The sequence below is a fragment of the Carcharhinus amblyrhynchos genome, chromosome 1 (assembly GCF_965287045.1).
Source record: "Carcharhinus amblyrhynchos chromosome 1, sCarAmb.v2.hapA, whole genome shotgun sequence".
In the NCBI taxonomy this organism is placed as follows: Eukaryota; Metazoa; Chordata; class Chondrichthyes; order Carcharhiniformes; family Carcharhinidae; genus Carcharhinus; species Carcharhinus amblyrhynchos.
The window spans coordinates 169,841,004-169,856,155 of record NC_137324.1 but is presented as its reverse complement, the minus strand read 5'-3'; the positions used below and the strand labels follow the sequence as shown (position 1 = coordinate 169,856,155).

At 45.0% G+C, this 15,152-nt stretch overlaps 1 protein-coding gene across 1 annotated transcript; it reads left to right on the top strand.

Annotated features, from left to right (window-relative positions):
- Positions 1 to 2,753: 2,753 nt before the first annotated feature.
- Positions 2,754 to 14,227, top strand: rpl34 (ribosomal protein L34). The gene is made up of 5 exons (XM_080195256.1): positions 2,754 to 2,778; positions 5,007 to 5,080; positions 5,842 to 5,941; positions 12,342 to 12,445; positions 14,096 to 14,227. Exons 2-5 carry the CDS (start codon positions 5,016 to 5,018, stop codon positions 14,178 to 14,180), a joined length of 354 nt encoding a protein of 117 aa, XP_080051382.1. The 5' UTR covers positions 2,754 to 2,778; positions 5,007 to 5,015; the 3' UTR covers positions 14,181 to 14,227.
- Positions 14,228 to 15,152: the final 925 nt, after the last annotated feature.

Here is a 15,152-nt window from a genome sequence, read left to right as displayed (position 1 = left end):
GCTGAATCTCTGGAATTTTCTGCCCATTGAATTGGTGGAGGCTACCTCGCTGAATATATTTAAGTCACGGGTAGATAGGTTTCTGATAGACAAGGGAATTAAGGATTATGGGGAGAAAGTGGGAAAGTGGAACTGCTTCACGTCAGATCAGCCATGATCTTATTGAATGGCGGGGCAGGCTCAGAGGCCTACTCCTGCTCCTATTTCTTATGCCATCCAATTAAGGACGGTGGACATCCTCCCAAAGCTGGAGGGCCAAGAGGAGGCCATCCAGCTCAGAAGCAGCAGCTGGCTGTCTTTTCAGGTAAGAGTAAGAGAGGGCAGCTCAAGATGGAGACACTCTCTGCACAACAATATTGATTTTAACATTTTTAAAAAGTCCTTAAGAGCCAGGGCACCACATAGGAGGAATACCTATCCAGGGAGTAGCCTGTGACTCTCACTGACGCAGCATAGACTGGAGGGGCCCCTAAGCCTGCCCGGAGTACAGGTCCATGGTCTGCCACAGGCCTACATCCGGACACACCCAAGGGATCCAGAAGCTGAATAGAAAATTCCAGTCAACCTCTGACAACAGGCCTTCAAAGAGCTGTAAATGGCCACCCACTGTTTTGGGGGGGGAAACAGCAATGGGAACCAGCTTAACACAATCCTATGCCCGCCTGCCTCCGTGTCTACCCCCACAACAGCCAGCCCCAGAGCCCAACTGGTTGTGCAAATACATTGTAAATGAAAACAGGGAATTAAATAACCTTCACACACCATTCCCCACTCCCCCGTCCCAGAAAAAGCAAACTATAACTCTGCTACAGATTAATGATTTTTAAAAAGTAACTTTTATTTTTAAATTTAAACCAGGCTGTGTCAGAAACCGACACGTAAAGTGATCATGCCAGTTAATGATTGATTGCTGTACATAAGAACATAAGAAATAGGAGCAGGAGTAGACCAACTAGCCCTTCGAGCCTGCCCCGCCATTCAATAAGATCATGGCTGATCTGTTGTGGCTCAGTTCCACATTCCCGCCCTCTCCCCATAACCCTTAATCCCCTCTCTTATCAAAAACCCATCAACCCGCGTCTTAAAAATATTTAGCGAGGTAGCCTCCACCACTTCAACGGGCAGAGAATTCCAGAGATTCACCACCCTTTGAGTGAACAAGTTCCTCCTCAACTCTGTTCTAAACCGCCCCCCCTTTATCTTGAGGCTGTGCCCCCTAGTCCTACTGTCCTTTCTGAGAGGGAAGAGTCTCTCCACCTCTATCCTATCCATCCCATTCATCATCTTATACGTCTCAATGAGATCTCCCCTCATTCTTCTAAACTCTGAGTACAAGCCTAATTTATTCAGCCTCTCCTCATAGCTCAACCCCCTCAACTCCGGCATCAGCCTAGTAAACCTCCTCTGCACTCCCTCCAAGGCCAAAATATCCTTGCGTAAGTATGGCACCCAAAACTGCACACAGTACTCCAGCTGCGGCCTCACCAATGCCCTATACAGCCACAGCAAGACCTCCCTACTTTTATATTCAATCCCCCTCGCGATGAAGGCCAGCATCCCATTCGCCTTCCTGACCACCTGCTGCATCTGCAAGCTGGGTTTTTGCGACTCATGCACAAGGACCCCGAGGTGAAGCACATTTGATGCCCAATAATTTTTTAAAAATTTATTCAACTTCTCTTTTTGCAAGATCCTTTGTCAGCAACATTGGCTTTTGAATTTTAGGGAAGACAAGAGGGAAGGACTTGCATTTTTGCATCAATTTTCACGACCTCGAGACATCCCAAAGTGTTTCACCATACTTTTGGGAGTGTAGCCTCCGTTGCTGTACAGGAAACACAGCTGACAATTTGGGCACAGAAATATCCAACAAATAGCCATTAAATAGCCTGCCAGATATTCTGTTTTCAGTGTTGGTTGGCAAATATGTGGCAGCGAGAAATCCAAAATAGTGCCAATGAATCGTGTATACCCACCCGAGCAGGCAGACAGAGCCTGCGGTGGCTTGGTGGTAGAGTGGTTAGCATTGCTGCCTCACAGCCAGAGACTCTGGTTCAATTCCCGGCTTGGGTCACTACGTGTGGAGTCTGCACGTTCTCTGTGTGGGTTTTTTCCGGGTGCTCCATTTTCCCCCACCCCACCGTTTGAAAGACGCGCTGGCTAGGTGCGTTGGGCGTGCTAAATTTTCCTTCAGTGTACCCGAACAGGCACTGGAGGGCGGCGACTGGAGGATCTTCGCAGTAACTTCCTTGCAGTGTTAATATAAGCTTACTTGTGACACTAACAAATAAACTTATTTGAGGCCTGGAGCACCATGTTTCTCTTCCGAATTAGTGCAAGGGGATTGTTTATGTGTCTGAGAGGATAGTGTGTCTTCGGTTTAACGTCTTATCTAAAAGATTGAACAGGGACTTGCTCTCTTCATCCACTTTGTTTGTGTTGGAAGTAGGGATGTTCATATAGGACTAAGCCACTTGTGTTTAAACTTAGATTGCAATACAAAATAATGAGTGGGAGAACAGCTCTGAGCCTTCAGCTCCTTTGAGTTAATAAACTAAATTAAATAAACTGAAACAAAAAACAATGAAACGTAAAACATCACATCTAACCTTTGAGCCTCCCCAGTTCCGCCAGCCTAATGCAGTGCCGTACAACAACATGGCGCCACCCGTCAGGCTTCCACTGCAACACGTCATTCCGTACATCCGCTTGGTGGCTTCACTTGAACTTTGCCCTCCTTCTACTTCCTCCTTCCTTTTCCGGTGAGGCCGGGTGCAGGTATGGCGATGAGGGAGGATGCCAGACGGCTTCAGGGACAATCGGGTGCCATCCGCGGCCGTCGGGCACCCGATCGGTCGGGGCCCCGCGGGCTCTCATCCCGCCGAGGCAGAGGGCCTCTCCGGGCCGGATATTGCCGGCCGTTTGTGTTTATGGAGGCCGGGGCTGCCTGCGAGTGGATCGGAGCCGGTCTGAGCGAAGCCTGGATCCCGAGGCCGCAAACGGAGGGGAGGGGAGGGGAGGGGAGGAGGGGAGGAGGGGGGGCGGAGAACAGGGGCCGACCCGGGGGTTAGGCCTGACCCCAAAGAGCTAATGGAATACGTGTCTGAAGTGTGGGCACTGTTATAATGTAGGACACAGCAGCAGCTAAATGTGCACACAGGAAGATCCCACCCAAACTAGACAGTCTGTCTCAGCAATGCTCCTTTGAAAGATAAATGTGAACCAGGACACAACAGCTGTCAGATGTTCTCAGGAGTAGTCCCATTTAATCTTTCATGCCCACCTGGGAAAGCCCAGAATGATGATTTAATGTCCCACCCAAAGAATGGGTTCCTTGGACAGTGCAGCGCTCCCTCGGTACTCCTTGAGCTCTTGGCTGTAACAAGGCTGGACGCCTCTCTGAATCAGAAGGCCGAGAGTTTGAGCCCCATTTCAGAGACCCGAGTGCATAATCCAGTCTATAGGAACCAGCCGTGTATAATGCTGCTGTGCAACAGTTTTGCGATGTACTCATTTTAAAGTAAAGTTCATTTGTTAGTCACAAGTGAGACTTACATTCACACTGCAATGAAGTTACTATGAAATTCCTCTAGTTGCCACAATCTGGCGCTTGTTCAGGTCAATACATCTAACCAGCACGTCTATCAGACTGTAGGAGGAAACCAGAGGAAAGACACCTAGACACAGGGAGAATGTGCAAACTCTACATAGATAGTGACCCGAGCTGGGAATCTAACCCAGCTGTCTGGCACCGTAAGGCAGCAGTGCTAGCTATTGTGCCGACCTGAAACTTTACAAGTTCTCATCCTTGTTTTGGAATTCACCTGTGTCTCTGCAATAACCAACTTCAGGGCTCCTTGAGATATTTCCCTCCCTGTCCCCCATACCCTTTCTGGCCTCTTGCATTTCCCTGAATTTTATTGGTGATTGTGCCTTCAGCTGCTTTATCCCCAAGCTCTGGATACCCTCCCTGCCTCTTCTCTGCCTCTTCACTTACCTTTTCCCCCACAAAGTTGCTTTTTAAAACCTACTACCATGTGCAGGATTTTGATCATCTGTCTTAACATCATCTCAGGTAGCTCAAAATGAAATGTTGTCTGAAAACACTTGTGTATTGAGACATTTTATTACATTAACAAAATTTTAGAATGCCTTTCCCCTTTTGAAGGCTGCTATTGAATGTGCAACTTGTATATCTCTATAAGGACACAGGCAGCATAGTAGCGCAGTGATTAGCATTGCTGCCCCATAGCGCCAGGGACCCAGATTTGATTCCTGGCATACGTCACTGTCAGTGTAGAGCTCTCCCCATGTCTGCGTGGGTTTCCTCCCACAGTCCAAAGATGTGCAGTTTAGGTTGATTGCCTATGTTAAATTGACCTTGTTTTCAGGGGGGTTAGCAGGGTAAATATGTGGGGTTATGGGGATGGGGTGGAATCGTTGGTGCAGGCTTGATGGGCCAAATGGCTGCCTTCTGTACTGTAGGGACTCTGTGACAAGGCAGAGCAGCCCAGGCTTCTCTGGTCTTCTAAACATCAGGAATCAACTTCTTTGACATTCTGTCCACTGTTTCCATTGGTATTGTTTGCAGTTTGAGCCAAATAGGATCAGAGTTTCTGTTGTGTTTCTAACTTTGTTGTCATGCAGGGAATATTGGCAGGATGGGTGAAGTTGATTTGTGTAACCATGCTGGGTTTCCCAAGGCATTGAATCTGAAAGAAAAACAGAAAATGCTGGAAAATCTCAGTAAGTTTGATGGCATCTGTGGAGAGATAATAGAGCCCAACGTTTCGAGCCTACATGACCCTTAGTCAGATATTTGCTGATATCCCATTTCTTAGGTTTTTAAACCAAGGTTACTTTTCAACAACCAAATCAATAAATTATGATCTTGCTCCAGAGTTAAATGGTGGGATGCGTCTGTTGACAAAAGTCCTGAACTGCAAGGCGTTATCCTAAAACTGTTTAAATAACATTTGTAACTGTTTTCTCTCCTTTAATTCCAGCTTTAAAAAATGGTGCAGCGCCTAACATACCGGCGTAGGTTGTCCTACAACACCGCCTCCAACAAGAAAAGATTGTAAGTACTCCACGTAGAAACAAGAGGAGGCCATTCTGCCCCTCAAACCTATTCTGCCATTCTGTTAGATCGTGATCCATCTGTATCTTAACTCCACCTACCTGCTGAGGTTCTGAAATGCTTAATGTGCTTAATCTATCAAACTCATTTTTAAAGTTTTCAGTTGATTCCCAACCTGAATGTCTTTGGGTGAGAAGAGTTCTAGATTACTACTACCCTCAGTATGCAGGGTATCCTGAACTGTCTGGCTCTAATTTTAAGGTTCTACCCTTTATTCTGGCCTCTTGCAGCAGAGGATAGTTACAGAGCGACCGTGAACCCCTTTAATTAACTTCATAGAATCCCTGCAGTGCAGAAAGAGGCCGTTTGGCCCATCGAGTCTACAACCATAATTCCACCCAGGCCCCTTAGCCCCACCTATTTACTAGTCGCCCTGACACTAAGGGTCAGTTTAGCATGGCCAATCAACCTAACCCTCACATCTTCGGAGCACCTGGGGGGAAACCCATGTAGACACTGGGAGAACGTGCAAACTCCACACACAGGTGACCCGGGTCCCTGGCGTTGTGATGCAGCAGTGCTACCCACTGAGCCACCATCTGGCCCTTAGACACCTCGATCTGATTATCTCATAATCTTCCATATCCAAGGGCATATAAGCTCTGCAAATTTAGCCCATTTGGCATTTGGTATTGTCTTGTTCTCTTAGGAGACCTTGCTGTTTAATTTTTTGAAAAGTAACGATCTCCTTAATTGTGAAGGTCTCGCACACCCGGGAACCGCATTGTCTTCCTGTACACCAAGAAGGTCGGCAAAGCACCAAAGTCTGCATGTGGCATCTGTCCTGGACGACTCCGTGGTGTAAGTAGTTAATTTGATGCATACAGTGGGAGTTTTGGTTCAGTGGAACTTGTAAATTGCTAATATAAGTTTCAGAAATCTCATTGGACAGTGAGGCATTGCAGGATGCCTACTCAGTAGTTGCAATCTGGGATAGGACTATGTTTATCCTACCTCGTCTTGAAAAATATGGAAGTTATTTCTAGTTTCCTGGTCTGATCTGTTGAAGTGTTCTAATTATTTCCAATGCAACAGCAAGAGGAGATACTTTTAAGTTACAAAGAGTTTTGATTATGAATAGGTAAATGCATTTTTCTCTGGTTGGGAGTCTATGATGCGGGCCTTTTATTTAACATTCTTTCTCTGAAATTGAGGTTTAGGGATTCTACTCAGATCATTAAAAAGTGGAGCAACAGTAGGCTAATCGGTCCTCCAAGTGTGCTCAACCAGTCAGTAGGATCAGTCTGACCTGGTGTGACTTTTAACTGCTTTCCCTGCCTGTCTCCATAACTCTTGACTCCCATGGAGTCATACAGCACATAAAGAGGCCATTCAGCCCATCATGCCTGTGCTGGTCATCAAGCACCTATCCTAATTCTTTTTTTGGCAATAAAATTTGGTTTAAAAAATTTAAATTTGATGCTGCTGATGTCTGGCAAGATAAGTGAAAACAGTAAGCTTGCAGGTTGCTGCCCAATCTTCAAATATTTGCAATTTCACCTTCCTGCTCCACCTCTAAAACTGTGCTCTCCTTTTTCCATCCCCACCTCACCGTCCAAATTCACCACCTTGACCTTATCCCCCCACCTCCCCATCCTCCACACCATTCCTTCCCCAACCCTTTTCACTAGCTGGCGGGGCAAAAGTCATTGAAGAAGTAGTGGTTTTGCTGGATCAACAGAAAACCTCTATAGTTTTTTCAAGAATGTAGCTGATAATTTAACTGAAAAATAAAAATCTCTGAGCTGCTCAAATGTTTCATCAATTTTCCCAATTTGCTCTTTGATTTCCAAGAGGGGCACAGTGGTTTGCACTGCTGCTTCACAACACTAGGGACCCAGGTTCAATTCCCAGCTTGGGTCACTGTCTGTACAGAGTCTGCATGGGTTTCCTCTGGGTGCTTTGGTTTCCTCCCACAGTCTGAAAGATATGCTGGTTAGGTGTATTGGCCGTGCTAAATTCTACCTCTGTGTACCCTAACAGGTGCCAGGAGGGTGGTGACTAGGAGATTTTCACAATAACTTCATTGCAGTGTTAATGAAAGCCTACTTGTGACACTAATAAATAAATTAGAAACATGAAAAAATCGTAAATTGGTGCATTGAAATACGGAACTTGTTTACTTCTGAAGTGTACATATAAACAATTTCATCTTCAGGAAGATGTACAGAAGTTGCTGATTATACTGTGCTATCAGGGGTCTTGATCATATCCTCTTTTGAAGCTTCCTCAATCACCCTGCGGAATCTTCTAGCACCACGCCCCATCAATCAAAAATCTATCAAACCCAGCCTTATGCATATTAGACCATAAGATATAAGAGCAGAATCAGGCCATTCGGTCCATCAAGTCTGCTCTGCCATTCAATCATGGGTGATAAGTTTCTCAATCCCATCCTCCTGCCTTTTCCCTGTAACCTTGGATCCCCTTACCAATCAGGAACCTATCTATCTCTGTCTTAAATACACTCAATGACCTGGTCTCCACAGCCCTCTGTGGCAGTGAACTCCATAGATTTACCATCCTCTGGATGAAGAAATTCCTCCTCATCTCGGTTCTAAAGAGTTGTCCCTTTATTCGAAGGCTGTGCTCTCGGATCCTAGTCTCTCCAAAGATTGGAAACATCTTCCCACATCCACTCTATGCAGGCCTTTCAGTATTCTGTAAGTTTCAATGAGATCCCCCCTTTATCATTCTGAATTCCATTGAGTACAGACCCAGAGTTCTCAGATGCACCACATATGACAAGCTTTCCATTCCTGGGATCATTCTTGTGAACCTCCTCTGGACCCTCCCCAAGGCGAGCGCACATATTCACAATATTCCAAGTGTGGTCGCAGTAGAACCTTATAAAGCCTCAGCATTCAATGACCCTACCAACACTATTCGTTGGAGGAGAGAATTCCAAAGACTAACTAAATCTCTTCACGAGAAGAAATTCCTTCTCCTCTCCACCTTAAATAGGAAAACCCTTATTTTGAAACTGTGTCCCTAATTCCAGGTGCCCTCACAAGGAAAGAAACATTCTCTTTGCATCTACCGAATCTTGTCCCCCCCAAGATTTGTGTGTTTCAATAAGATTGTCTCTTATTTTTCAAAACTCCAATGAGTATAGATCCAACCTGCTCAGTCTTTTATCATAAGATAATCCCTGAGTCTAGGGAAGGGCCATGAAATGCTTTACCCTGTTGTTGAGGCAGAGGCCAGTGAATCATTGCACCCTACAGAGCAGAAGGAGGCCACTTGGCCTATTGAGTCTGCACCAACCACAATCAGCATAATCCCATGTATTTACGTTAGCTAGTCCCCCTGACACCAAGGGACAATTTAGCATGGCCAATCCACCTAACCCGCACAACTTTGGACTGGGGGTGAGGTGCAGGGGCACCTGGAGCAAATCCACGCGGACACAAGGAGAACGTGCAAACTCCGCACAGACAAGTGACCCAAGCCGGGAATCGAACCCGGATCCTTGGCGCTGTGAGACAGCAGTGCTAACCACTGTGCCACCCACACCTTCGTTAAGTATCCAAGCAAAGGAAGGCATGGGGATATCAGGTGGGAGTTTAGGATTGTTGCAGCAAAAAACTGGCAGATAATTGGCTGAATGGCCTCTGTCTTTGTAAAATATATGGATCTGTTCAGTGAGAAAGCTGTAGTTTGCACCGTGTTGCGGGTTTAGAAGTTTAATCCAATTCTGTATCTTCTGACTATGTTGGAGAATCGATCTTCACACTGACACCCCATAGATTTTTTTGCCATTTGCATTTATTCTTGACAGTGATACATTCTGTCTTTATTATTGGAGTGGAACCATTATGGGGATGGGTGGCAGACTATTTGACAGAAATGGGCTGACTAATGAAGATTAGCAGCAGTGTGGATAGAATCAAGGATAAAACAGGCTAAGGTGAGGGACATCCCTCGATGTACGAGTCTGGCTTCATTATTTGAGTGAACCCAATATATTAAACCTCAACTTTGGCGTGTTCTTCTGAATTGAGTTGGAAAGAAGTCTCAGTATTTTTTGCAGGAGTGATTTGTGATGGTGAGCTTGTTAAACCAGTGTTTTTTGTGAGTTGAATTGTGAAATCATTCCATCACCTTCTGACTTTTCCCCATTTTTTATTGCATGCCAAGCTGCAAAGTAAACTGGAGATTTGAATTAATGGTGTATGTTTAGGTGTGAATGGCACTTTGAAGGAAAGATGTTTTTTAAAGTTTATTTATTAGTCACAAGTAAGGCTTACATTAACACTGCAGTGAAGTTACTATGAAATTCCCTGCATCACCACGGTCTGGCCCCTGTTGGGTCAATGCACCTAACCAGCACGTCTTTCAGACTGTGGAAGGAAACCAGAGAACCTGGAGGAAACCCACGCAGGCACGGGGAGAACATGCAAACTCCACACAGACAGTGACCCAAGCCGGGAATCGAACCCAGGCCCCTGGCGCTGTGAGGCAGCAGTGCTAATCGCTGTGCCGCCCACCATGAATGAGGTTTATAAATAACCTAGATGCTTGAATTTGTTGCAAAAATAATGACATCAGACTCAAAAGATCCATCGTAATTGAAATCTTTGCCGATGAGTTCCTGCCCAAGTGGCTGGCTGTATTTTTGAATTGATTTATTATTGTCACATGTATTAATATAAAGTGTAAAGTATTGTTTCTTGCGTGCTATACAGACAAAGCATACCATCCATAGACAAGGAAGCAAGAGAATGCAGAATGTAGTGTTACAGTCATAGCTAGGTTGTAGAGAAAGATCAACGTAATGCGAGGTAGGTCCATTCAAAAGCCTGACAGCTGCAAGGAGGAAGCTGTTCTTGAGTCGGTTGGTACGTGACCTCAGACTTTTGTATCTTTTTCCCGAAGGAAGAAGGTGGAAGAGAGTATGCGTGTGGCCCTTGATAATGGTGACTGCTTTTCTGAGGCGGTGGAAAGTGTAGATGGTGTCAATGGATGGGAGGCTGTTTTGAGTGATGACCTGGGCTTCTTCACGACCTTTTACAGCTTATTGTAGTCTTGGACAGAGCAGGAGCCATACCAAACTGTGATACAACCAGAAAGAATGCTTTCTGTGGTGCATCTGTAAAAGTTGCTGAGAGTCCTATCGGACATACCAAATTTCCTTAGTCTACTGAGAATGTAGAGACGTTGGTGGGCTTTCTTAACTATAGTGTTGGCATGGGGGGACCAGGATCTGGTTGGTGATCTGGACACCTAAAAATATGAAGCTCTCGACCATTTCTACTTTGTCCCCATTGATACCCTTCACTACACTTCCTGAAGTCAATGACAGTCTCTTTCATTTTGTTGTCGTTGCACCAGTTCACAAGATTCTCTATCTCTTTCCAACACTGTGTCTTGTTATTGTTTGAGATCCTTCCCACATGGTGGTGTCATCAGCAAACTTGAAAATCGAGTTGGAGGGAAATGTGGCCATACAGTCATGGTGTATAAGGAATATAGTAGGAGGTTGAGAACACAGCCTCACAGAGAACCGGTGTTGAGCATGATCATTGAGACCAGGACAGGTTGTTGGTGATCTGGACACCTAAAAACTTGAAGCTATGTCAATGGATACAAAGTAGAAAGCTTCCTGAAGTGGATGACAATTTCCTTCATTTTGTTGACATTTGAGGGAGAGATTATTGTTGCCGCACCAGTTCACCAGATGCTCTATCTCATTCGTGTACTCTGTCTCATCATTGTTTGAAATCCAGTGCACTATGGTGGTGTTGTCAGCAAATTTGAAAATCAAATTTTAAGTCAGGTACGTTGATAAGCGGTCTTGCGACAGAGTCCCTGTCTCAGACCCAGGAGCTCTGGGTTTGAATCCTGCTCTGGGTCTAGATGGCCATGGAAGGGGTGCTCATAGTGTGGCATAATAGTGACAACTTTTAAATTCCTCCAACATACACCAGTGTCAGGGAGAGATTCCTGGACAGCAAGTGATGGACTGAAAGTGGAAGTCTCTGCCATCACTACCCTTAAGCTCCAAACTGCAGCATGCGCTGTGCTCATAGCAACCTATACTCCAAATGGACTATAACTCCCTGGAGGCTGGAAGAAGTGCATATCTGGTGATGAGCCTAATTTCAGTATAGATACCAACACCAAATTAAAAGGACTTTTTCTGATTTGTACTCCCACACTCCAAAGATGTGCAGATTAGGTGGATTGGCCATGTTGAATTGCCCCTTAGTGTCAGGAGGACTAGCTATGGTAAATGCATGGTGTTACTGGGATAGGGTCTTGGTGGGATTGTGGCCGGTGCAGACTCGATGGGCCAAATGGCCTTCTGCACTGTAGGATTGAGATTCTGTATCTGACACAGTATCACCTAATGTTGACGCAGCCTCCAAATCTTGTCATAACAAGTAAAATAAATGTTACTGGGTTGTTGTTAAAACCTGGCTGCTTCATTAATGCCCTTGGGGAAGGGCTGGCTTTACCCAGTCTGGCTAACACAGGGCTCCTGTACTACACTACATGGTTAACAGCTGGCATTGCCTTGCCAGTAATTTCCATATCTTGGAATAAATTTTTTTTAAAACTTCAGCATTGAACTTTTATTTTAGTACATTTGTTCTTGTTTATTTAATCCTTGTGTTTGGAGTAAGTGAGATCAATTCTGGAGAACTTCCTACATCAGGCATGCAGTCTTCTGATGTCATGTACTTCCAGGACAAGTACAGCAGAGTTGGAGGTAAACTGCAGCTCCCTTCAGTCTGTTCTAACCTCGGAAGAGCACCCATTCTGCACTAACGAAGCTCCTTTTTCATTGCCAACCATCATTAGCCGGGTGAAACTTCCAATTAAAGGCAGTTTTTGATGCAAGACCCGTGCTATCTATATGCTGGATCAAGACTAATCAGACTCATTTCACGTGGGACCCTTGTAGCCACAGGACACCCTGAGGCTGACTTGGCTTTGAACTGAGATGAAAAGCTCAGTTTGGTCCCCTGGGTCATGCAGTTCCTAGCTGTGTTTGAAGTATGTGGCTAGGAGAGCCTACTTTGAATTTTGGCCAAATGTCTTCCAGCATTCTACATGGGTCAGGTTGGTTTTTAACAGTTTTTGCAGGTTGATATAATAGTGAAGTGTGTTCATTTTTGGTGCTGAATATGGCCATTTTGTATCTGAACTGTTGACCAAAAGTAGACACTAACCAATTCCTCTTGAACTTGTGTAGATTCGGGCTGTTAGACCCAAGGTTCTAATGAGATTGTCAAAGACTAAGAAGCATGTCAGTCGAGCTTATGGTGGATCCATGTGTGCCAAGTGTGTACGTGACAGGTAACCTTCAAAACCCACTTCTTCCTAATACTGTTTGGGATTGATTTATTGAATAGTTCTGTCCACAGCAAGTGATCCCAAGTACAGAGTGTTGGGTCCTTATGTGTATTTAGTCTGACGGTAATTGAATAAGTTTCATACAGGCCTTCGAGAAGCCCTGGGTCAAAGGGGAATAGTGCACCAGCTGAGTTTGCGGGAGTTGGGGGGAAAGGTGTGGCGTCATGATGACCCTGGATGGGGAGAAATGTGAGGGGCATCTTCAAAGTTTTCGATTGCTGTTGCAGCACAGTCAAACTACATTGTGTGTAGTTGGCTTATTAAGGCAGTCGATAAAAGATGAACGATTGTTGGACCATTGATCAATGAGGAGGCAAGAGAGGACTACCTAACCAGATGTTCCTGGCAGGTCCCAAACTGCCATGAGTGTTGATTTCACAGAAAGTGTGCAGGTGTGGAGCAGGTTAGCACTGCTGCCTCACAGCGCCAGGGACCCAGGTTCAATTCCTGGTCTTGGGTCACTGTCGGTGCAGAGTCTGCACGTTTCCTGGTGGTTGTGTGGGTTTTCTCCAGGTCTCTAGTTTCCTCCCACAGTCCAAAAAACACGCTGGTTGGGCGCATTGACAATGCTAAATTCTCCCTCTGTGTATCCGAACAGGCGCCCGAGTGTGGCAACTACGGGATTCTCACAGTAACTTCATTGCAGTGTTACTGTAAGCCTACTTGTGACACTAATAAATAAACTTTAAAAATTAGCCACTCTTGCAAAGGGGATGAAGTGTAAATGTGGGGAATTTTTGCTACAATCATATAGGACATTGGTAAGACCACAGCTAGAGCATTGTGTACTCTAATGGTCTCCTTATTTAGGTAAGGATACTTGTATTGAGGGCAGTTCAGAATAGATTCACTATTGTTGATTTGTTTTATGAGGAAGGATTGAGCAATTTGGGCCCATACTCATTGGAGTTTAGAAGATTCAGGAGTGATCTTATTGAAAAGTATAAAATCAAAAGTGGCTTGATTGGGAAGATGTACTTCCCTTATAGAGGAACCTAGAACCTGTGGCACTGTTTAAAAATAAGGAGTCTTCCATCTTCCACCTTCCACCGCGATGAGGAAGAATTTCTTCACCTGGTGGTGTTGGTCTTTAGAATTCTCTTTCCCGGAGATCAGTGGAGTCCAGCTCATTGATTATGTTCAAGGCAGAATTGGACAGAGTTTTGAGGGTGTGACGGTGAGTGGGCAGGAAAATGGAGTGAAGGCAGATTGACCACGAATGGCAGAGCAATCTCAGGGGCGCAAATAGTCTGGGTGGCCAACCTGACTGTAAATTGCTCAGTGGTTCTGGCTATGCCCCTCGTGTCAAAATCAGGAAGGGTCTGCATGCTGCTGCAGTAAGCTCCACTCGAACCCACAGAGTAAGTTTGTGGGAAGGCCAACATACAGCCTGATGTGTATCCTTCCTACAGTGAGTGACTTGTGACCAGAATATGCCAGGGGACCTTCAGGTCCTGTTGCTAATTGGTGATTCAGAGGTGCAGATCACTTAAGGCACATGGAACATGTGACCAGCCAAGAATCTATTCCCATTATAACACTCTGCTATTGTTCCAAACCTTGGGTTGATGTGCATTTCCTTTTTCTTTTCAGAATTAAGCGTGCGTTCCTTATTGAGGAGCAGAAGATAGTGGTCAAGGTGCTGAAGGCCCAAGCACAAAGCCAGAAATCGAAGTGAACTGTCTGATAATTTTGTATAAACATGGAAGTAAAAAACTAATTGTACTTGTCTGTTTGAGAATATTTCTTTGCCCTACAAAGTGTCGATAATTGGGGGCCACAATCATCACAGGTTCCTTGTGTGGAAAGCAGTTTGCAAAATCTCTGCCAGCATGGAATAACTGGAGAATCCACATCACCTGTAATATAGAATTGGGCAGCACAACACCAAAATCTCCATTTTGTCAGGTTAACGGTTGGTAGATATCGACTTCTGAGTGCAAACTTAAGCTGCACCCAAAATGTGTGCAGAGATTCCAATAGCTGTATAATCTGGTTGGTCGTAATTCCCTTTAAGATGATTTTGGACCCCCCCCTTGAGTCACAGTGGTCCTTGGAAATTTATTTCTTGTTTATTGGCCCTGGGTTCTTGTTACTTTGCCTCACAGACAATTACATAGTGGTGTTGAGGATGGGGATGGTGTTGCAGATGTTTGAGGACCTGACGTTGGCTGAAATTGGACAAGCTTTTAAATCAATGAACACTGATCCACACAAGGTAGTTGGAGCACTCTGTTTGTTGCCGTGGTGCTTCTGTAATTGATGTCTACAATAGTGACAAACTTTTAGTGCTATTTTTCTGATGTGGCTGGCTACCTGTGATGAGTGACGACAAGATGCGGAGATTGAATAGAGGGGAGCCAGTCCACACCTCAATTGTTCGTAACAAAATTAAGAAAGGGGGGAGTGGAACATGTCCCGCAATGTTCCCACAGACCGACGAGAGAATTTGGGGAAAGTAAATTGTTCCTTCAAAAGCAATTTAAAAACTGCAAAGGGTTTTCTTGAAGTGTTTTGTCACTCCTAAACAATTAAGAACACACACCACACACACACACACACGCATCTGCTTCTGAACTTACCATGAAAAACCAGAAGTCTTTTTAATTATTTCCCCTCTGAGGTAAGGATACATCAGCAATCTTGTTTT

Bases quoted from the DNA above. Each gene is read 5' to 3' on its own strand.
- rpl34 (XM_080195256.1), top strand. From the start codon at position 5,016: ATGGTGCAGCGCCTAACATACCGGCGTAGGTTGTCCTACAACACCGCC. The intron at 5,942-12,341 runs GTAAGTAGTTAA...GAACTTGTGTAG, and splicing joins GTCCTGGACGACTCCGTGGT to ATTCGGGCTGTTAGACCCAA. The intron at 12,446-14,095 runs GTAACCTTCAAA...TTTTCTTTTCAG, and splicing joins GCCAAGTGTGTACGTGACAG to AATTAAGCGTGCGTTCCTTA.